Genomic DNA, 22,619 nt, shown 5'->3' with positions numbered 1-22,619 from the left:
AAGAGACGTACAAACTCCAAATATACAACCCACGACCTCCTGCAGACCAGGCGAGGTAGTTAACATTTCGCGACCGTGGCACACGTAGTGCGGGGTTTGTGAAGATGATGGTGGGGCAGAATCGGTGCAGTGATCACTCGCCACTTATGATAGGCATAGCATAGTGTGCTAACCATTGCGCCACCACTCCACCCGGTCTCTCTCTATCAGTGCCAAGCACTGAATAGATGTCGCAATGTGGAATCGTGCAAATAAGGGGAAATGCTCCTCGCAACGATTTCACACGTCGCTTAAATACTTTTGAGCAAATCGTTGACAAAATGGTCATTTGTATAAAATGTATACTCTTTGGTTCTTTCGGTAAAGTCACGTAGATAAAAAAGTAATACATTTTAGAAAAAATTATTCATTTTCTTTCTATGTGTGGATTCCTGCAGTCACGAAAGCTTCAAATTAAGATGATATAAAATTAGCTTTTAACGCAAACATGGAAAGAAAAAACAGACAAAGCATTAACACGTTAGTGTTGTGGTGAGTACAGATTGTGAGCACGGTATGGATATATATTTTTTTGTCTAAAATCTGTAAGGAAATCGAGAAATAACTCGGGCGCTGATCGCTGTTCCAATAAATTCGTATTTAATTTCTGTCCCTTTGGATAAAGTTCCCAACGTCCTCTTAGTCACGTTTCAGTTATCGCTGGCTACTGCAATTAGCCATGGCTGTCTGCACATTGGAGCGCCAATGCAATTAATTACATAAAAAATATTTATTTATATTTTTAGTTCTATAATTATATTATTTATTTGTATTACTTATTTTTACCTATACGTGACTTTACCGAAAGAACCTAAAAGCTTCAAATCTAGAATTACATTTATAATTTCGATTTACGTGAAAAAACGTGAGAATTGTATTTTATTATGTTTTATTTTAATTATTTTATTATTTCCCTTCTACGTGACTTTACCGAAAGATTTCGATTTAAAGCTTTCGTGACTGCAGGGATTCATCTTCTTGGTTCTTTCGGTAAAGTCACGTAGAAGGGAAGTAATAAAATAATAAAAATAAAACATAATAAAATAATTCTCACGACGTTTCGGCCACAACCGAAAGAACCAAGAAGATGCATTTATAATGTTTTATTCACCTCTGTCATGGTCGCCTTATTTCAAAATTAATTTTCCCCGAAATACCATTTTGTCATTAATTATTATTGCGGGCGGCGTGAGCATACTTTGTCATCTTGGAAAGGAAGAATGACAAGTCACATGCAACAACAAAACACAACAACGCGTTGAGGAAGTCGCGCACGCACAAACATCCCCCCCCCCTGTACAGGACGAAGAGTGGGGGGCGATGTGGGGGAGTGGGGGGCGATGTGGAGGAGGCTCGTGAAGAGTGGGGGGCGATGTGGGAGAGTGGGGGGCGATGTGGGAGAGTGGGGGGCGATGTGGAGGAGGCTCGTGAAGAGTGGGGGGCGATGTGGGAGAGTGGGGGGCGATGTGGAGGAGGCTCGTGAAGAGTGGGGGGCGATGTGGAGGAGTGGGAGGCGATGTGGAGGAGGCTCGTGAAGAGTGGGGGGCGATGTGGAGGAGTGGGGGGCGATGTGGAGGAGGCTCCACGCGCCGTCGACTCGCCCGCCTTGCACCCCCCCCCCCTCTTAGCACGCTGCGTGAATGCGTTGCCCTTCCACAAGTTCCTATTTTTTCTCGTTGAAGAAACTCACCGGGAGATTAACAGGGCGGATGTCACGCTTGTTTTTTTTTTCTCCTTCTCCTTGCCAGCGAGCTGACCACGCAAGGCGTCTGTGGTTTTTTTTTTGGGGGGGGGGGGGGTCGCTGTTGCGTTTGCGGCGTGCAAGAAAAGTTTCTCAACGTGCGCGTACGAAGAAGCCACGATTCGTCAAATCGCGTGCGACGACTGCCAAACGCCGCCTCCGCCGCCGCTCTTATAAAGCGAGCCGATGCCCGGCTTCGCCCAGCTCGCCTGCTGAGACTTCCAAGCACTCGTTGTGCATTCGCACAATCAAAGTAAGTATATGTGTGTGTCTCTATTTAAAGCTTTCGTGACTGCAGGGATTCATCTTCTTGGTCATTCAGACTCTGCCTTCTCGACAGACCTGCTCTCCACCTGAAGACGGCTGCTTGCGTTGTGGCCGAAACGTCGTGAGAATTTTATTTTATTCTGTTTTATTTTTATTATTTTATTATTTTCCTTCTACGTGACTTTACCGAAAGAACCAAGAAGATATGTGTGTGTCCTTTGTAGCCAGCCCCCCAGCCTCCCTCTTTTATCTGAAGTAAGAAGGCGGTGGTGGCTCCGTGGTGGCTCTGTGGTGGTGGGAATCGAGGCAAACCGAGACAATTCTTTAGGTTCAACAAATTAATGATTTTTTTAAAAAATCTGAGAGTCCATCAACTTCTTGGTTCTTTCGGTAAAGTCACGTAGAAGGGAAATAATAAAATAAAACATTTTTACAATAAAATTCTCACGACGTTTTTTTTTGCATTTTGACCACAAGTATTGTGGTTAATGCACACATGATTCTTTGTAAAAATTAACCCGTAAAAACAAAGTTTTTCACTCTAAATCCTTTATATGCGTGGCGGCTAGAGTCCTCTCGTCCTCTGCCTTGAGATGGCTGCCACCTATGGGTCAGATGATTGTCTGCCAGCATTAAGCAATTGGTAATTAAATATTTTTAAAAAATTCCCTAAACAGTGTAGAATTTTGGAAAAATATTTTCACGAAAATTAATTGTCACGCACAACGAGTCTGTGTGGAAAATGTCAGCTCGAGTGGATCACGGGAAGTGGGTTAAAAAACGACCGAAAGATTTGCACGGTCGTAAGCGCGCAAGCAAGCAAGTGAACTTAATATAAAGGATTTTTAAAAAAGGTTTCAGTTTTGTTGCCAGAAAAAAAGGGGAAAAAACCCGATCATTATATTTTGGTACTGGCAATGGAGGTCTAATGATGTCGATCTCCGTCTTTGTCAGCATCTCTCATCTCCCTCCACCTCTCTTGATGTCTACATTTCTCTCATCTCGCTACATCTCTGATGATGATGTCTACATCCCTTCTGTCATCTCACGAGATTTATTTTACATTCATTGAAATGGGGATGCCTCTAAAATCGTTGCCTACTCAGTGCACCCCCCCCCCCCCCAAATGTGCCAGCATCAATCACCACCAGTGGCGGATGATCGTAGCAGCAAATGCTACGGGCTCCGCACTTTCAAGGGCCCCGCGCTAAATGCTTTCAAGCCACCAATTCCGGTTCAGTGATTCGGCACTTGCTCTATTACTATAGTACTATACTGCCTTCAACTTTTACGAACCACTGGGTTTCGATTTAAAGCTTTCGTGACTGCAGGGATTCATCTTCTTGGTTCTTTTGGTAAAGTCACGTAGAAGGGAAATAATAACGTAAAAAAAAATAAGTTGTGAGAATTGTATTTTATTATGTTTTCTTTTTATTATTTTATCATTTCCCTTCTACGTGACTTTACCGAAAGAACCAAGAAGATGAACCACTGGGTGTTTAGGGTTAGCGATTTGTCGTATTATCTGGCTGTATAGCAAATAATACAATTACTTTACTATGCAAGTACAAATTTTGTGCTTTAATATTGATGTTTAATTTTTTGTATTTGGGGCCCCTTTATAACAACATATGCTACAGGCCCCGCACGATCTTCATCCGGTACTGACCACCACCACCAAGCTGCCAAGTTGAGCCAGTTGATGTTCTCCGCCCCATTTGTCAGTGACCGCTTGAGAACAAAAACAAACACACAAACTCACAACAACAACAAATCCCATTAAGTTTAGTTTTTTTCTCCCCCAGCTCTGCAGAAATATTTGTGTGTGCGCGTGCCCATGGGGCATGAACATTTCGGTCCAACGGGACGCCACAAAGTGCCCCTTCTCCAGAACTCGAGATCCTCCTCTGCCTCCACGAAGCGATGCAGCATCGAAACAACTTTCTAAACGCTTCTGAACGACCGCCTCCTCTCGACATCAAACGAATACGCTAGCCTCGCCGTTCGCGGCACCGTTGTCAAATCGAACTCTAAATGGTGCCCCCCCCCCCCCCCCCGCCACTACCTCCTGTACCGCATGCTCGATGGCGGTGCTCGTTTGACCATACTTCACCACGGAGATGGCACCGCTGACCGTGGCTGCCCTGCTGCTCGGCACCGTCCTCATCGCCGCCGCCGCCGCTGCGGATCCGGCACTCGACCCGCACTGGGGCGCCTGGCAGGACTTGCACGGCAAGAGCTACGAGCAGGCAAGGCTGTGCTGCTGCTGCTGGTGTCGTCTTGCGTGACGGCAATACACACGGAGGGGGCAGGTGGGGGGGGGGGGGGGCGTGGGGAGGGGGGGCAGGGGGGGGGAGCCACCTGGGTTCACAGTGCCCGTGTAAAACCATCGCGTGAGTTTTTTTTCTGGGGGGCAGGGGGGTTTGGGGGGGCACCTGGGTTCACTGTGCCCGTGTAAAATCTTCGCGTGAGTTTTTTTTCTGGGGGGCAGGAGGGTTAGGGGGGGCACCTGGGTTCACAGTGCCCGTGTAAAACCATCGCGTGAGTTTTTTTTTTCTGGGGGGCAGGAGGGTTAGGGGGGGCACCTGGGCTCACTGCGCTCGTGTAAAACCATCGCGTGAGTTTTTTTTCTGGGGGGCAGGAGGGTTAGGGGGGGCACCTGGGCTCACTGTGCCCGTGTAAAACCATCGCGTGAGTTTTTTTTCTCGGGGGGCAGGGGGGTTAGGGGGGGCACCTGGGCTCACTGCGCCCGTGTGAAATTATCGCGTGAGTTTTTTTCTGGGGGGGGGGGGGGGGGCAGCTTAAATAGACGCTCCAAGCCCAGGACGTGTCATTCAGACTCTGTCTTCTCGACAGACCTGTTCTTCACCTGAGGACGGCTGCTTGCGTTGTGGCCGAAACGTCGTGAGAATTATTTTATTATGTTTTATTTTTATTATTTTATTATTTCCATTCTACGTGACTTTACCGAAAGAACCAAGAAGATGAATCCCTGCAGTCACGAAAGAAGCTTTAAATCGAGCGTAGCGATGCTGAACTGTGTCTCCCCCCTCGTCTCCCCCTGGTGATGCGCAGGCAGAGGAGGGCCGGCGTCGCCTCGTGTGGGAGCACAACCTGAAGATGATCGACCGGCACAACCTGGAGGAGTCCCTCGGCAAGCACTCCTACACGCTGGCCATGAACCAGTTCGGAGACATGGTACGTGCGGACGCATCCCCGATGCTGTATAGAGTATGCGCTGGGGGCCGTCGGGCACGGGGTAGTCGTAGAATGCGGCGGGCAGGTTGGTCGTGATGAACACGAGTTTCTCCACAATTGTGGGCGCCAGTGAGTTCCTTAGCTTGGAATGGATGAAGCCCATCGTTGAAAAGTGCGGTTCTGCAATTAGAAGCAATTAAACCGGATTTCTCCCAATCTCAGATGATCGGGTTTAATATAAAAAGACAATTAAACCCGATTGTAAAAAAACCCGACTGTGCCACCCTTGTGTTATACTGGTAGGAACCACCTGGTTCCACCAGCCCACAGGGGATTATTGTGTCCGTCCGTCCGTCGTGCATCCAAACATTGGGAGGGGTGGGGCTGGGTGGAGAGGGGAGGGTGGGGAGGGGCTTGGTGGGGTGGGGAGGGTGGGGAGGGGCTGGGTGGGGTGGGTGGGGAGGGGCTTGGTGGGGTGGGGAGGGTGGGGAGGGGCTGGGTGGGGAGGGTGGGGCTGGGTGGGGGGTGGGAGGGGTGGGGCTGGGTGGGGAGGGGCTGGTCACCCCGTGGTGCCCTTATAAAACTCAACGTTTAACCTACTCACGCCGGCTTGTGCCCGCCCTCACAGTCGGGCACATTTGCGGAATACACCACGCCGCCGTTGACCCTGGCCATTGACCGAGCAACCCAACGTTCCTACCAGCTCCCTCCGCAGGAATGTGTTCGTCTGATACGTCTGCACGGCACGTCATCTCGGTGGTGGGCAGGGGGGCGTGGTATGTTTAAATGTACTTCAAGCGCGCCTGTCGATGCGAGGTTTGGCAAAGTGAATGCCCAGGACGGGTTCAGACTTGAGCAGAGACCAAACAGACTTCACGAGACGTACGGATGTGGACAGAAGTACACACCACGTACACACCAGGGAGGATCGAACTCGGGTCGTCGCTTTCGTAGCGGAGCGCTAACTGCTACGCTACCGCTCCACACACACAAATATCAAAAGATCCTCCCCTATGACCTCTAACAGACTGTTCAGGCAAGTGCTGTTAGCGGGAACCTATTGAAGGCCGGCAAGACACACGAAGGAGTGGGTGGGCAACACCACGCCCGGCCGCCTTTGTCTCCCTAGTGGCGATGTTTACATACCACACCAGGTACTAATTTGAGGCCGAGTCGACCTAGGGGAGGAGGCCCAAGACCGGTTCAGATAATCGTCACTGGCGTTTTGTGGCCGTGAGCGGGAATCGAACTCGGGTCGGCGGGTTCGTAGCGCAGCGTAGCGCTAACCACTTACACTACCGCTACTCACGCATTCACACTTTCCCACACACACAGACACATGTCCGTGTGCTCACACACCTAGACACATACGCAAACACTCACTCCCAGAGACTGACTCACTACAACCACGCGGAGGATCGCTCCTCCAAACAAAATCGTTTCCCGGTTCAGTTTTACAATTGCGAGTTCGCGTCTTAAAGACAATGTTTAAAAAAAAAACATTTAATGGCAGCTGTTTCGTAAGCACGGGTGTTCGTAAGTCGGGGCCTTCGTAAGTCAGGGTGTTCGTAAGTCGGGGATCGCATTCGCTCACACCGAGGCACTCATCGGCTCGTGTAGCGCGCCCCCTGGTGGAGGTCTCTGTGTTGCAGCGGTCGTGAGCGAACTTCTGCAGAACTGCAACCACCATTCGTATCTTTTTAAATCCTTTATATTAAGTTCACTTGCTTGCTTGCTTAGGACCGTGCAAATCTTTCGGTCGTTTTTTAACCCACTTCCCGTGATCCAATCGAGCTGACATTTTCCACACAGAACTGTTGTGCGTGACAATTAATGTTCGTGAAAAAAAAATTCCTAAATTTTACACTTTTTAGGACAAAAATATTATATTTAATTACCAATTGCTTAATGGTGCCAGACAATCATCTGACCCATAGGTGGCAGCCATCTCAAGCCAGAGGACGAGAGGACTCTAGCCGCCACGCATATAAAGGATTTATAGTGAAAAACTTTGTTTTTACGGGTTATACTTATTCAGACTTTATCTCGAGAGCCATATTACAATTGTCGTGAGCGACCTCCGACACACGTCTAGTAGAAGGCTTAAATTTCGATTTAAAGCTTTCGTGACTGCAGGGATTCATCTTCTTGGTTCTTTCCGTAAAGTCACGTAGAAGGGAATTAATAACGTTAAAAAAAAGAAGTTGTGAGAATTGTATTTTATTATGGTTTATTTTTATTATTTTATTATTTCCCTTCTACGTGACTTTACCGAAAGAACCAAGAAGATGAACCACTGGGTGTTTAGGGTTAGCGATATGTCGTATTATCTGGCTGTATAGCAAATGATAAAATACAATTACTTTACTATGCAAGTACAAATTTTGTGTTTTAATATTGATGTTTAATTTTTTATTTGGGGCCCCTTTATAACAACATATGCTACAGGCCCCGCACTAGATTCATCCGGCAGTGACCACCACCACCAAACATAGAAGGCTTCTTATTTATTAGGAGCACGCTGGGCGATTACACTTCGTAACGCGGCTACACCCTAGGGCCAGGCATGTCCAAACACGCAGCCAATCTGCGTCCTGCGCTACGCAGCTGCTCTTGCAGAAGAAGAGCCACGTGATTGAAGCAAGGCCCGAGCCATGGAGTCAACATTGGGGGGGGGGGGGCAAATCTTCCAGGGGTCCCCCCCCCCCCCCAGAAAAAAAAAATCTAAATTTGAAAACGAATTTCCTGCCTAAAATATAAAAAAAATTCACTAACACACAGGAAGGAGTTTTAATTTATATTTTACAATAATGTATAATAGTTTATTGTATTACATTGCTCTGTTTTTTTCTTTTTTACCTTTTCTTGTTTCATTGTATGTAACGGCAGAGATTATGGATTCATAAAGTACAACCATAACCACAACCGTATAAACAGAAATCTATTTTATAGCAATATATTGGGGGGGGGGACATTTTGAGCATATTTGACCCCACTCTAACAGCCCCGAAGCTCTGGTTCGGTGCTCCTTATATCTGCCTGGCGCGGCCAAGTTCCACCTCTGGCCACGCTCCCTTTCCAGAACCTTCAGGTTGGTTCCCGGAGCTTCTCGACTGACTCCGCCCTCGACCTTTACCCCAGACACGCCCCTTCATAATAAGGCGTTATGTAATGCAGCTACAACCGTAGTACCCCTACAGGCCGCCAGGTGTCACTCTGTCAGTACACAATTATATGTAAAACCAAATATTTTCACAGAGACCCATACACTTTATATACAGAGAACCATGAGCACAGAAACCCACGGATTAAAACAAATATTCAGCAAATGTCATCTTCTTGGTTTTTTCGGTAAAGTCACGTAGAATGGAAATAATAAAAGAATAAAAATAAAACAATAAAATTATTCTCACGACGTTTCGGCCACAACGCAAGCAGCCGTCCTCAGGTGTAGAACATGTCTGTCGAGAAGACAGAGTCTGACTCTGAGGACGGCTGCTTGCGTTGTGGCCGAAACGTTGTGAGAATTATTTTATTACGTTTTATTTTTATTATTTTATTATTTCCATTCTACGAAAGAACCAAGCAGATGAATCCCTGCAGTCACGAAAGCTTTAAATCGAAATTCAGCAAATTTTATTATTTCCATTCTACGAAAGAACCAAGAAGATGAATCCCTGCAGTCACGAAAGCTTTAAATCGAAATTCAGCAAATGCTTTTAAATAAATATAAGCTTTATATCAGACACCGAGACTCACTTAGTTGCGTTGTGACGCTTTTTGGGGTTCGTGTAAGCATGCCAACACGCTCTGATGATGCCTCCTTATTTCATAATTATCATTCTTACTGCAGTTCACCTTCAATATCTGTAGGTACTTCACTGTGGATAGTGGTGATGAACACGGTGATGAGACTCACATGGAGTGAACACGATGATGAGACTCACATAGAGTAACAAAGATGTAGATGCCACTGGTTTTTCACGTTCTGCAGATGTAGATGTCACAGGTGTTTCACATTCTGCAGATGTAGATGCCAAAGGTTTTTCACGTTCTGCAGATGTAGATGTCACAGGTTTTTCACATTCTGCAGATGTAGATGCCACTGGTTATTTACGTTCTGCAGATGTAGATGCCACTGGTTCTTCATGTTCTGTAGATATAGATGCCACTGGTTCTTCATGTTCTGTAGATATAGATGCCACTGTTTCTTCACGTTCTGTAGATGTAGATGCCACTGTTTCTTCACGTTCTGCAGATGTAGATGCCACTGGTTCCTTACGTTCTGCAGATGTAGATGCCACTGGTTCTTCACGTTCTGTAGATGTAGATGCCACAGGTTCTTCACGTTCTGCAGATGTAGATGCCACTGGTTATTCACGTTCTGCAGATGTAGATGCCACTGGTTCTTCACGTTCTGCAGATGTAGATGCCACTGGTTCTTCACGTTCTGCAGATGTAGATGCCACTGGTTCTTCACGTTCTGCAGATGTAGATGCCACTGGTTCTTCACGTTCTGCAGATGTAGTTGCCACTGGTTCTTCACGTTCTGCAGATGTAGTTGCCACTGGTTCTTCACGTTCGGCAGATGTAGAAGCCACCGCCACCATCTATTGCGCGGCAGTCGAACTCACGACTCTCGGTCTGAACAGGCAACTGGACAGGTTTGTTCGTATCTCTGAAAGTTCGTAAGTCGAATGTTCTTAAGTAGAGGAGTCCCCGTACTATCAACCGCCCCCCCCCCCCCCGCCACCATCGTTGCAGACGGAGGAGGAGTTTGTGCAAACGATGACGCGGCCCATGCTCGTGAACGAGACGGAGGTCGCGGCGGAGTTCGTGACCTTCGAGCCGCCCCCAAACTTCACGGCGCCCAGCAGAGTGGACTGGCGCAAGACGGGCGCCGTCACGCACGTCAAAAACCAGGTGCCCTTTCGCCGGCGCTGGTGCCGTTACCGTTGCCAGCGCCGGTGCCGTTACCATTGCCAGCACCGGCGCTGGTGCCGTTACCATTGCCGGCGCCGGTGCCGTTGTCGGTGCCGTTGCCAGCGCCGGTGCCGTTGATGGTGCCAGTGCCAGTGCCACCGCGGATTTGTCCGTCTTGTTGTTTTTGTCCGCCGTGACATGCGAGCGACGGTGGTTTCCTCGGAGGCATCATTTGGTGCTCATCTCCCGTCGAAACAAAGCCCCCCACACTGAGCCGAGAGTGGGAACGTCACGGTCCTATGGGAACGTCCTACGGGAACTTCACGTTCCTACGGGAACATCCTACGGGAATGTCACGTTCCTACGGGAACGTCACGTTCCTACGGGAACGTCACATTTCTACGGGAACGTCACATTTCTACGGGAATGTCACGTTTCTACGGGAACGTCACGTTCCTACGGGAACGTCACATTTCTACGGGAACGTCACGTTCCTACGGGAACGTCACGTTCCTACGGGAACGTCCTACGGGAACGTCACGTTCCTACGGGAACGTCCTACGGGAACGTCACGTTCCTACGGAAACGTGACGTCACTTTCCTACGGGAACGTCACGTTCCTACGGGAACGTCACGTTCCTACGGGAACGTCACGTTCCTACGGGAACGTCACGTTCCTATGGGGACGTCACGTTCCTACGGGAACGTCACGTTCCTACGGGAACGTCACGTTCCTATGGGAACGTCCTACGGGAACGTCACGTTCCTACGGGAACGTCACGTTCCTACGGGAACGTCACGTTCCTACGAGAACGTCACGTTCCTACGGGAACGTCCTACGGGAACGTCACGTTCCTACGGGAACGTCACGTTCCTACGGGAACGTCCTACGGGGACGTCACATTCCTACGGCAATGTCACGCTCCTACGGGAACGGCTGGGTGACCGCGTTCCGTGCTGCCACGTGCAGGGCAGCTGCGGCTCGTGCTGGGCCTTCAGCTCCACGGGCGCCCTGGAGGGGCAGTGGAAGATCCGCAGGGGCCCCCTCGTGTCGCTCAGCGAGCAGAACCTCGTCGACTGCTCCCGCGTCGGCAACTACGGCTGCCGCGGGGGGTTCATGATCAACGCCTTCAAATACATCCACCAGAACCGCGGCATTGCGTACGAGCGCAGCTACCCCTACATAGGGCAGGTGAGTGTCTGCTGGGGTGAGTGTCTGAGAGGGTGAGTGTCTGAGAGGGTGAGTGTCTGAGAGGGTGAGTGTCTGTTAGGGTGAGTGACTGAGAGGGTGAGTGTCTGAGAGGGCGAGTGTCTGAGAGGGTGAGTGTCTGAGAGGGTGAGTGTCTGTTAGGGTGAGTGACTGAGAGGGTGAGTGTCTGAGAGGGTGAGTGTCTGAGAGGGTGAGTGTCCGAGTGTCCGAGAGGGTGAGTGTCTGAGAGGGTGAGTGTCTGCTGGGGTGAGTGTCTGAGAGGGTGAGTGTCTGAGAGGGTGAGTGACTGAGAGGGTGAGTGTCTGAGTGTCTGAGAGGGTGAGTGTCTGCTAGGGTGAGTGTCTGAGAAGGTGAGTGTCTGAGAGGGTGAGTGTCTGAGAGGGCGAGTGTCTGAGAGGGTGAGTGTCTGCTGGGGTGAGTGTCTGAGAGGGTGAGTGTGTGCTGGGGTGAGTGTCTGAGAGGGTGAGTGTCTGAGAGGGTGAGTGTCTGAGAGGGTGAGTGTCTGAGAGGGTGAGTGTCTGAGAGGTTGAGTGTCTGATAAGGTGAGTGTCTGAGAGGGCGAGTGTCTGAGAGGGTGAGTGTCTGCTGGGGTGAGTGTCTGAGAGGGTGAGTGTGTGCTGGGGTGAGTGTCTGAGAAGGTGAGTGTCTGAGAGGGTGAGTGTCTGAGAGGGTGAGTGTCTGAGAGGGTGAGTGTCTGAGAGGGTGAGTGTCTGAGAGGGTGAGTGTCTGCTGGGGTGAGTGTCTGAGAGGGTGAGTGTCTGAGAGGGTGAGTGTCTGAGAGGGTGAGTGTCTGCTGGGGTGAGTGTCTGAGAGGGTGAGTGTCTGAGAGGGTGAGTGTCTGAGAGGGTGAGTGTCTGAGAGGGTGAGTGTCTGCTAGGGTGAGTGTCTGAGAGGGTGAGTGTCTGAGTGTCTGAGAGGGTGAGTGTCTGCTAGGGTGAGTGTCTGAGAGGGTGAGTGTCTGAGAGGGTGAGTGTCTGAGAGGGTGAGTGTCTGAGAGGGTGAGTGTCTGCTAGGGTGAGTGACTGAGAGGGTGAGTGTCTGAGAGGGTGAGTGTCTGAGAGGGTGAGTGTCTGAGAGGGTGAGTGTCTGCTGGGGTGAGTGTCTGAGAGGGTGAGTGTCTGAGAGGGTGAGTGTCTGAGTGTCTGAGAGGGTGAGTGTCTGCTAGGGTGAGTGTCTGAGAGGGTGAGTGTCTGAGAGGGTGAGTGTCTGAGAGGGTGAGTGTCTGAGTGTCTGAGAGAGTGAGTGTCTGCTAGGGTGAGTGTCTGAGAGGGTGAGTGTCTGAGAGGGTGAGTGTCTGAGAGGGTGAGTGTCTGAGAGGGTGAGTGTCTGAGAGGGTGAGTGTCTGCTGGGGTGAGTGTCTGAGAGGGTGAGTGTCTGAGAGGGTGATTGTCTGAGAGGGTGAGTGTCTGAGAGGGTGAGTGTCTGCTGGGGTGAGTGTTTGAGAGGGTGAGTGTCTGAGAGGGTGAGTGTCTGAGAGGGTGAGTGTCTGAGAGGGTGAGTGTCTGAGAGGGTGAGTGTCTGCTAGGGTGAGTGTCTGAGAGGGTGAGTGTCTGAGTGTCTGAGAGGGTGAGTGTCTGCTAGGGTGAGTGTCTGAGAGGGTGAGTGTCTGAGAGGGTGAGTGTCTGAGAGGGTGAATGTCTGAGAGGGTGAGTGTCTGAGAGGGTGAGTGTCTACTTGTGTGAGTGACTGAGAGGGTGAGTGTCTGAGAGGGCGAGTGTCTGAGAGGGTGAGTGTCTGAGAGGGTGAGTGTCTGCTGGGGTGAGTGTCTGAGAGGGTGAGTGCCTGAGAGGGTGAGTGTCTGAGTGTCTGAGAGGGTGAGTGTCTGAGAGGGTGAGTGTCTGAGAGGGTGAGTGTCTGAGAGGGTGAGTGTCTGAGTGTCTGAGAGGGTGAGTGTCTGCTAGGGTGAGTGTCTGAGAGGGTGAGTGTCTGAGAGGGTGAGTGTCTGAAAGAGTGAGTGTCTGAGAGGGTGAGTGTCTGCTGGGGTGAGTGTCTGAGAGGGTGAGTGTCTGAGAGGGTGAGTGCCTGAGAGGGTGAGTGTCTGAGAGGGTGTCTGCTGGGGTGAGTGTCTGAGAGGGTGAGTGTCTGAGAGGGTGAGTGTCTGAGTGTCTGAGAGGGTGATTGTCTGCTAGGGTGAGTGTCTGAGAGGGTGAGTGTCTGAGAGGGTGAGTGTCTGAGAGGGTGAGTGTCTGAGTGTCTGAGAGGGTGAGTGTCTGCTAGGGTTAGTGTCTGAGAGGGTGAGTGTCTGAGAGGGTGAGTGTCTGAGAGGGTGAGTGTCTAAGAGGGTGAGTGTCTGAGAGGGTGAGTGTCTGAGAGGGTGAGTGTCTGCTGGGGTGAGTGTCTGAGAGGGTGAGTGTCTGAGAGGGTGAGTGTCTGAGTGTCTGAGAGGGTGAGTGTCTGCTAGGGTGAGTGTCTGAGAGGGTGAGTGTCTAAGAGGGTGAGTGTCTGAGTGTCTGAGAGGGTGAGTGTCTGAGAGGGTGAGTGTCTGCTAGGGTGAGTGTCTGAGAGGGTGAGTGTCTGAGAGGGTGAGTGTCTGAGAGAGTGAGTGTCTGAGAGGGTGAGTGTCTGCTGGGGTGAGTGTCTGAGAGGGTGAGTGTCTGAGAGGGTGAGTGTCTGAGAGGGTGAGTGTCTGAGAGGGTGAGTGTCTGCTGGGGTGAGTGTCTGAGAGGGTGAGTGTCTGAGTGTCTGAGAGGGTGAGTGTCTGCTAGGGTGAGTGTCTGAGAGGGTGAGTGTCTGAGAGGGTGAGTGTCTGAGAGGGTGAGTGTCTGAGTGTCTGAGAGGGTGAGTGTCTGCTAGGGTTAGTGTCTGAGAGGGTGAGTGTCTGAGAGGGTGAGTGTCTGAGAGGGTGAGTGTCTGCTGGGGTGAGTGTCTGAGAGGGTGAGTGTCTGAGAGGGTGAGTGTCTGAGTGTCTGAGAGGGTGAGTGTCTGCTAGGGTGAGTGTCTGAGAGGGTGAGTGTCTGAGAGGGTGAGTGTCTGAGAGGGTGAGTGTCTGAGTGTCTGAGAGGGTGAGTGTCTGCTGGGGTGAGTGTCTGAGAGGGTGAGTGTCTGAGAGGGTGAGTGTCTGAGTGTCTGAGAGGGTGAGTGTCTGCTAGGGTGAGTGTCTGAGAGGGTGAGTGTCTAAGAGGGTGAGTGTCTGAGTGTCTGAGAGGGTGAGTGTCTGAGAGGGTGAGTGTCTGCTAGGGTGAGTGTCTGAGAGGGTGAGTGTCTGAGAGGGTGAGTGTCTGAGAGGGTGAGTGTCTGAGAGGGTGAGTGTCTGAGAGGATGAGTGTCTGAGAGGGTGAGTGTCTGAGAAGGTGAGTGTCTGAGAGGGCGAGTGTCTGAGAGGGTGAGTGTCTGAGAGGGTGAGTGTCTGAGAGGGCGAGTGTCTGAGAGGGCGAGTGTCTGAGAGGGTGAGTGTCTGAGAGGGTGAGTGTCTGAGAGGGTGAGTGTCTGTCTGGGGTCCGTACATTCACCATCCCCCCTCATCCCCCCCCCCCCACCACATTTTGCAATGGAGTTCCCCTCCGGTCCACTCCGATTTCCTGCCACGACCAAGTAAAAAAACCAACACGCGACGCGACGGGCACCGGGCACGAACATCCCACAACGCTCGAGGAGCGAGCGAAGCGGTCGACTGGAATTTTCCGTCGACCGATCCACCGAGTCGGCCCGACCGTCGTCCCAAGATTCAATCCGAAACCGGCCCAAGGTGGCGGCCAAAGAAAGCCCTTTTCCGCCAAGCCCACAGCGACCGACCCCAGCGTGCCCCCCCCCCCCCCCCCCGTGTGTCTTCCCAAGGACAACCAGCCGTGCCGCTACGACCCCCGCAGCCGCGGGGCCTACCTCACGTCGTACGGGCGCATCCAGAAGAACAGCGAGGCCGGCCTGCAACAGGCGGTCGCGAGCGTGGGGCCGGTGGCCGTGGGGATGGATGCCGGCCGCAGGTCCTTCCAGTTCTATAGAAACGGTAAGGACCTCGCAAAGCGTTAACCATCATCATCGCCATCATCATCATCTTGTCTTTCTCCCCACACCTCTGATTAATTATCTACGTAAAGAAGTTCAAGGCACAGGACAGTCCGTTCTCCTATAACGCCCGCGAATTGGCTATAACGCGATAAATGTATATATATTTTTTATAACGCGGATGCGAATTGGATGTAACGCGATCTAGCGAACGGAGCAACGTCGCGCGCGAGTGGGAGCAAGCGGTTTGTACGGCCGCCTCACCGTAGCCTCATTGCGCAAGGCATTGGGATGCTGCTGGATGTTTCTAGATCAGCGGCTCTTCTTCTTCACCTAAGCACCTGCCTGGGTATTTTGTACCATCGGGCACTCCACCCCCACAACTCCCAATCGGTGATAGGGCAGTTGTGGAGAGAGTGGAGAGTTTCCCATACCTGAGCAGTGTGCTCATGACCGGCTCCGGTTTGACAGCAGAGGTCTCACTCCGAATCAGTCGAGCGGCATTATCTTTTCATCGGTTGCGTAACGCTGTGTGGAAGCTACCTGGTCTGTCGCTCCGCACGAAGCTTCAAGTTTTCTCGGCCACGGTCATTCCCTCCCTTCTCTATGCTTGCTAAACGTGGACCCCCCTAATGGAACATCTTCGCCAGTTAGAAACATTTAGGCTGACCTGCCTACGATCCATCCTGGGTTTAACCAGGCTGGATTGTGTTAGGTGCTCACAAATCCTTGAAAGATCTGGACTAAGTCCCATCGGTGAGCTCCTCCGGCAGGCAAGGCTGCGTTGGCTTGGTCATGTAGCCCGCATGCCCAGCCACCGCATGTCTAAACAGCTTTTCGTTTGACTGGATAGAGGGGGCTAAATGGGCGCGTCACGGGCTAGAGAAGAGATGGAGTGATGTGGTACAGGAGGACGTAGAGCTGAGTGGACTTGCCGATGACTGGTACCAGCGGTGTCAAGATCGTCCTCTGTGGAGGAGGCTCGTGAAGGACGCTGCTGGGCAGTTGGAGGCAGTCGCCCTCCAGCAACAATGAAGGGCAGAGGAGCGACGCTCACAACAACAAGCAGAGCGCCGGGTGGCTAAAGCACAGCAAGTTAGCACAGTAGGGGGCACAGGTGGTGCATCAGCCAGACATCTCAGTCGTCTCAGTCAGTCGACCCGTGGCACCTGCTGGGTCTGCCCCGTGACCTCCTGCCAGTGGGCGTTCGACACTTCACGTGGCCTCAACGTGCACATAGTCTGGCACAAGCGTCGTGGTGACGTCACCGCCACTTAGTGGCGAATTGTGGTTGTTGTTGTTGTAGTAGTGGTGAGTGTAGTAGTGCTGAGTGTACTAGTGGTGAGTGCACAAGTCGTGAGTGCACTAGTGGTGAGCGTCTTATTTATTTGCGTTTCTCCTTTGCGATGATGACTTTTGTAGGATAAACGTTGCGATGTATAAGGGGCACGGGTTGACCAATAAGCTTCCCAATTGGTCTCTAACAAGGTAAGAGGGCACCCATCAGGGGTTGACAGCCGTGGGGTGAAGAGAAGCAGCGACGAGGCCGGTGGCCTGACGCTTACTGCCGACGCCGTGACTGTGCCGCAGGTGTTTACTACGACCCGGGGTGCAGCCGCACCAGGATCAACCACGCCATGCTCGCGGTCGGCTACGACAAGGAGGGAGCTCACGAGTACTGGATCGTCAAGAACAGGTAGGGTGGGGTTGGGGGGGGTGGTGGGCGCGCTGCGTCGGGCAAACTGGAGTCGCCGCTCACGGATTTCGGGGCGAACGGCTCCCTGGTGTCTACGGTGATAAGCGGAGGGGGGAGATTTTTTGAAATATATTTTTATTTTTTACGTGTGTGTGTGTGGTGCGTGTGTGTGTGTGACGTGTGTGTGTGTGACGTGTGTGTGGTGTGTGTGTGGTGTGTGGTGTGTGTGGTGTGTGTGTGGTGTGTGTGTGTGGTGTGTGTGGTGTGTGGTGTGTGGTGTGTGGTGTGTGTGTGGTGTGTGTGTGTGGTGTGTGTGGTGTGTGTGTGGTGTGTGTGTGTGTGGTGTGTGTGTGTGTGGTGTGTGTGATGTGTGTGGTGTGTGTGTGTGTGGTGTGTGGTGTGTATGTGTGTGTGTGGTGTGTGTGTGTGTGTGGTGTGTGTGTGTGGTGTGTGTGTGTGGTGTGTGTGTGTGGTTATGATCAGAGTCGCGGGCAAATGGGAATTCGGGCTAAATAGGGCTGCGGATGAGAGGGGGTTGCCGCTTTATTGGTGCCCCCTTGAAATCGATTGGTCCACACCCGAGACAGCTCTTCTTAGAGCCTAGTCTCACATGGTGTTGTACCAGATGACGCCAAAAGGCGCATATATTATCAGAGTTGTGTTTTTTGTTTGCATTCCGACCGCAGGTATTGTGGTCAATGCAAACGTGACTCCTTGTAAAAAAAAGGTGTCAGTTTTGTTGCCAGATGAAACGGTAAAAAAACCAATTATCATATTTTGCTACTGGCAAAGGAGGTTCCAATGGTGTTGTTGTTGTGTTGTTGTTGTGTTGTTGTTGTGCTGTTGTTGTGTGCGCGTGGTTTGCTTCTCATCGTGAACGTCTTTGCGCAGCTGGAGCAAGCGGTGGGGAGACGGAGGCTACATTAAAATGGCCAAGCATCGGAACAACAACTGTGGAATTTCCAACTACGCCTGCTACCCAATCGTGTGACCTCCGCAGTAGAGGAGGCCGCGCGCTCGCACGCGCGCGCACGCACGCACGCGCACGCACGCACGCACACACTCACTCACTCACACACAGACAAAGGTCCCCCGTGTAGCCTTAACATAATGTTGGGGCAAGTGCTGTTAGCGTAGCACCTACGAAGGCCGGCACGGTACACGATGGGGTGGGTGGCCAGCACCACGCCCGGCCGCCTTTGTCTTCCCAGTGGCGACGTTTACGCAGCGCACCAGGTCCTCATTTGAGGCTGAGTCGATCTAGGGGGGAGGCCCAGGACCGGTTCAGATCGTCGTTCTTAGTTGCTGTCCACTCTCCTCTCTGCGTCTTTGCGAGTTCAGCCGCGCCTCCCTCTCGCCCCTCGCTCGCGGGAGTGCGGTGGGAGGCGCGTGTGACTTGCCCTGCGTGTGCGTGACTGTGTGTGACTGTGTGTGTGTGTGTGTGACTGTGTGTGTGTGACTGTGTGTGCGTGACTGTGTGTGCGTGACTGTGGGGAGCGGTGGTGCAGCGGTTACGAACCCGGCGACCCGAGTTCGATTCCCGCTCACGGCCAAAACCGGTAGGGTTAAGGGACTAACACCGACCGACCAGCCACCAGTACGAACTTTGACCCTTAACCCTAACCAACTAACCAGCTGACCGACCAGCCACCAGTACGAACTTTGACCCCTGACCCTAACCGATTAGTCAGCTGACCCACCAGCCACTGGTACGAGCTTTGACCCCTGACCTTAACCGATTAGCCAGCTGACAAACCAACCACTGGTACGAGCTTTGACCCCTAACCCTAACCGATTAGCCAGCTGACCCAACCAGCCACCGGTACGAGCTTTGACCCCTGACCTTAACCGATTAGCCAGCTGACTAACCAACCACTGGTACGAGCTTTGACCCCTAACCCTAACCGATTAGCCAGCTGACCCACCAGCCACCGGTAGGTGCTTTACCCCCCCTGACCAACTCGCCAACCATCCCCTTGTGTCAGCTCTTCCCATAACCTGAACTGGCCAACCAGGAAAAACACCCGAGATCAAACGAATACGAGCAGAACCCCGCTCTGTGTCACCGCATATGATGATTATTAAACAAACAATGAACATGATCATTGTTTTTTTTTACCCTTTTATCTGGCAACAAAACTGACACCTTTTTTTTACAAGAAGTCATGTTTGCATAGACCACAATACCTGCAGTCGTAATGCAAACAAAAAACACAACTCTGATAATATATGCACCTTTTGGCGTCATCTGGTCCAACACCATGTGAGACTAGGCTCTAAGGAAAGCTGTCTCGGGTGTGGACTAGTCAACTTCAAGGACAGTGCATACATTATCAGAGTTATGTTTTTTGTTTGTATTATGACTGCAGGTATTGTGGTCTATGCAAACATGACTCCTTGTAAAAAAAGGTGTCAGTTTTGTTGCCAGATAGAAGGGTAAAAAAAAACAATTATCATATTGTTTACTGGCAAATGAGGTTCCAATGGTGAAACAATGAACATGTTTTAGTCCACAGTTCTCTTGGCCCTTCCAAACGAACAACGATCGAACGAGCAGTTTGTTCAAGCGAGAAAACTCTGGAGCCGGGTTTCGACATCCCTAGGGGGTGGGGGGTGAGAGGGGGGGGGGTGAGAGGGGGGGGGGGTGAGAGGGGGGGTGCCCCCCAAGTTAAGAACAAGAAGAAGATCCACTGCTTCAAAGGGAGGCTCAAAGTGGCCGACCATCAGGTTATCGGTGGCGTGCGTCAAGCGAGTCCAGGTGCCAGCCCCAAGCGAGCCTCACTATCACAGGATACTTCGCCAGGGAACTCCTTCAATTGCTCTTGTTGTTGCTCTTGTGCCCGTCACGTGGGGGGGGGAGCGAATGGGGGGGGGGGGTGATTGGGATTGGGAGGGCGAGTGGGGAGTGGGGGGGGTGGGGAGCGAGTGGGGGGGTGGGTAGTGAGTGGGGGGCGAGTGGGATGGGGGAGCGAGTGGGGGGGGTGGGGAGCGAGTGGGGGGGTGGGGAGCGAGTGGGGGGGTGGGGAGCAAGTGGGGGGGGGCGAGTGGGGGGGTGGGTAGTGAGTGGGGGGGGGGGCTAGTGGGATGGGGGGGCGAGCGGAATGGGTGGGCGAGTGGGATGGGGGGCGAGTGGGGGGGTGGGGAGCGAGTGGGGGGGGGGGGGCGAGCGGAATGGGTGGGCGAGTAGGGGGGTGGGCGAGTGGGGGGGGGGGCGAGTGGGGGGGGGGCGAGTGGGGGGGGGGGTACCGACTGCCGCTGCTCCGGCTGCTGCTGTCGTCTTCGCTGTCGCTTTTGTCAGTGACATCTGTCCCCCCCCTCCCCCCTCCCACCGCTGGCTAAGGGTCAGGGTTCCTGTTTATGGATGGCACGGTTGGCTTCGTACGGTGCGAAAGAAGTTCAACATACATGCTGCACGTAGACTAACACTGCCCATAGACTCAACACAGCCCATAGACTAACACTGCCCATAGACTCAACACTACCCATAGACTCAACACTGCCCATAGACTCAACACTACCCATAGACTCAACACAGCACATAGACTCAACACTGCCCATAGACTAACACTGCCCATAGACTCAACACTGCCCATAGACTCAACACTGCCCATAGACTCAACACAGCACATAGACTCAACACTGCCCATAGACTAACACTGCCCATAGACTCAACACTGCCCATAGACTCAACACAGCACATAGACTAACACTGCCCATAGACTCAACACTACCCATAGACTCAACACTGCCCATAGACTCAACACAGCACATAGACTCAACACTGCCCATAGACTAACACTGCCCATAGACTCAACACTACCCATAGACTCAACACTGCCCATAGACTCAACACAGCACATAGACTAACACTGCCCATAGACTCAACACTACCCATAGACTCAACACTGCCCATAGACTCAACACAGCACATAGACTCAACACTGCCCATAGACTAACACTGCCCATAGACTCAACACTACCCATAGACTCAACACTGCCCATAGACTCAACACAGCACATAGACTCAACACTGCCCATAGACTCAACACTACCCATAGACTCAACACTGCCCATAGACTCAACACTGCCCATAGACTCAACACTACCCATAGACAACAACACAGCACATAGACTCAACACTGCCCATAGACTCAACACTGCCCATAGACTCAACACAGCACATAGACTAACACTGCCCATAGACTGAACACTGCACCTCCGATGAGTACGTTTGGCTACGTACGGTGCGAAAGAAGTCCAACGTACACACGTGAAGGGTAGGGGTTAGAGTCGAGGGTAATGGCTTCGGGGTTAGAGTTCAGATTTTTGGGATGGAGATTATGGTCACGGGTTGAGGCTCGGAGTTATGGGTCAGGGTTTTGTCTTAGAGTTTAAGGTTAGGAGTTAAGGTAACAGTGAAGGATTTAGGGTGCGGTGTATGGGTTAGAGTCTAGGGCTAGGGGTTAGAGTCATGGTGGCAGGAGCCTCATCTCTTTGTTATCGTTCTAGATTTGAAGCTTTCGTGACTGCAAGGATTCATATTCTTAGGGGTTTTTTTCGGTAAAGTCACGTAGATAAAAATTTTTTAATTAATAAAAGTAAAATAAAAATCACAAAAATCACGACGTTTCGGAGGCAACACTTGATACAGCTATCGTGCTGTGACGGTTCCACCTGAAGACGGAAGCTTGTGTTGCCTCCGAAACGTCGTGATTTTTATTTCTATTTTACTTTTATTAATTTTTATTTTTTACCTACGTGACTCACTTGATACAGCTATCGTGCTGTGACGGTTCCACCTGAAGAAGGAAGCTTGTGTTGCCTCCGAAACGTCGTGATTTTTATTTCTATTTTACTTTTATTAATTTTAATTTTTTACCTACGTGACTCACTTGATACAGCTATCGAGCTGTGACGGTTCCACCTGAAGAAGGAAGCTTGTGTTGCCTCCGAAACGTCGTGATTTTTGTGATGCTTTGTTTTCGCTTCCGCTCTGCACGATCCTGAGTGGAAGTCTTTAGCTTTCTACACACCTCAGATCTTAACGAATCAAATGCGCACAATGATTGTTTTTTTTATATATATATATCTGCGGCTTGCACTGTGATTTTAAAGATGCAATGTTCAATAAAGGGACGTTTTAAAATCATTTGTTTACACACCGCTGAGAAGATTGTGTTGTTGTTGTTTTTGTGCTGTGATGTCAGGCGCGTTGACAAGCTATTGTGGCATTGAGTGCCATGTAAATGCAATTCCGAATCCCTTACAAGGTGGTCGATGTTTCCCGATCGATAACACAGAGGGCACGTGGCAGCATACGAGCGTTTTAGCCTTTCTGGCCATGAAACGGGAGGTGTGAAGATACTCTCGGTAAAGTCACGTAGAAGGGAAATAATAAAATAAGAAAAATAAAACAATAAAATTATTCTCACGACGTTTCGGCTACAACGCAAGCAGCCGTTCTCAGGTGAAGAACAGGTCGCAGACCTCCGAAACGTCGTGATTTTTGTTTTTTATTTTATTTTCATTAATTTTGACCTACGTGACTTTACCGAAAAAACCTAAGAAGATGATTCCTTGCAGTCACGAAAGCTTCAAATCTA

The 22,619-nt window shown here is 51.2% G+C and overlaps 1 protein-coding gene across 1 annotated transcript; it reads left to right on the top strand.

Annotated features, from left to right (window-relative positions):
- Positions 1-1,926: 1,926 nt before the first annotated feature.
- Positions 1,927-19,643, top strand: LOC144736226 (procathepsin L-like). The gene is made up of 8 exons (XM_078618842.1): positions 1,927-2,033; positions 4,168-4,296; positions 5,123-5,245; positions 10,010-10,168; positions 11,139-11,360; positions 15,153-15,321; positions 16,911-17,016; positions 17,908-19,643. Exons 2-8 carry the CDS (start codon positions 4,168-4,170, stop codon positions 18,005-18,007), a joined length of 1,008 nt encoding a protein of 335 aa, XP_078474968.1. The 5' UTR covers positions 1,927-2,033; the 3' UTR covers positions 18,008-19,643.
- The last annotated feature ends 2,976 nt before the right edge of the window (positions 19,644-22,619 follow it).

Source organism: Lampetra planeri, chromosome 59 (genome assembly GCF_965212315.1).
Source record: "Lampetra planeri chromosome 59, kcLamPlan1.2.h2, whole genome shotgun sequence".
Lineage (NCBI taxonomy): Eukaryota > Metazoa > Chordata > Hyperoartia > Petromyzontiformes > Petromyzontidae > Lampetra > Lampetra planeri.
This window is presented reverse-complemented; position numbering and strand designations above follow the sequence as displayed.

Bases quoted from the DNA above. Each gene is read 5' to 3' on its own strand.
- LOC144736226 (XM_078618842.1), top strand. From the start codon at position 4,168: ATGGCACCGCTGACCGTGGCTGCCCTGCTGCTCGGCACCGTCCTCATC. The intron at 4,297-5,122 runs GCAAGGCTGTGC...GGTGATGCGCAG, and splicing joins ACGGCAAGAGCTACGAGCAG to GCAGAGGAGGGCCGGCGTCG. The intron at 5,246-10,009 runs GTACGTGCGGAC...CCATCGTTGCAG, and splicing joins TGAACCAGTTCGGAGACATG to ACGGAGGAGGAGTTTGTGCA.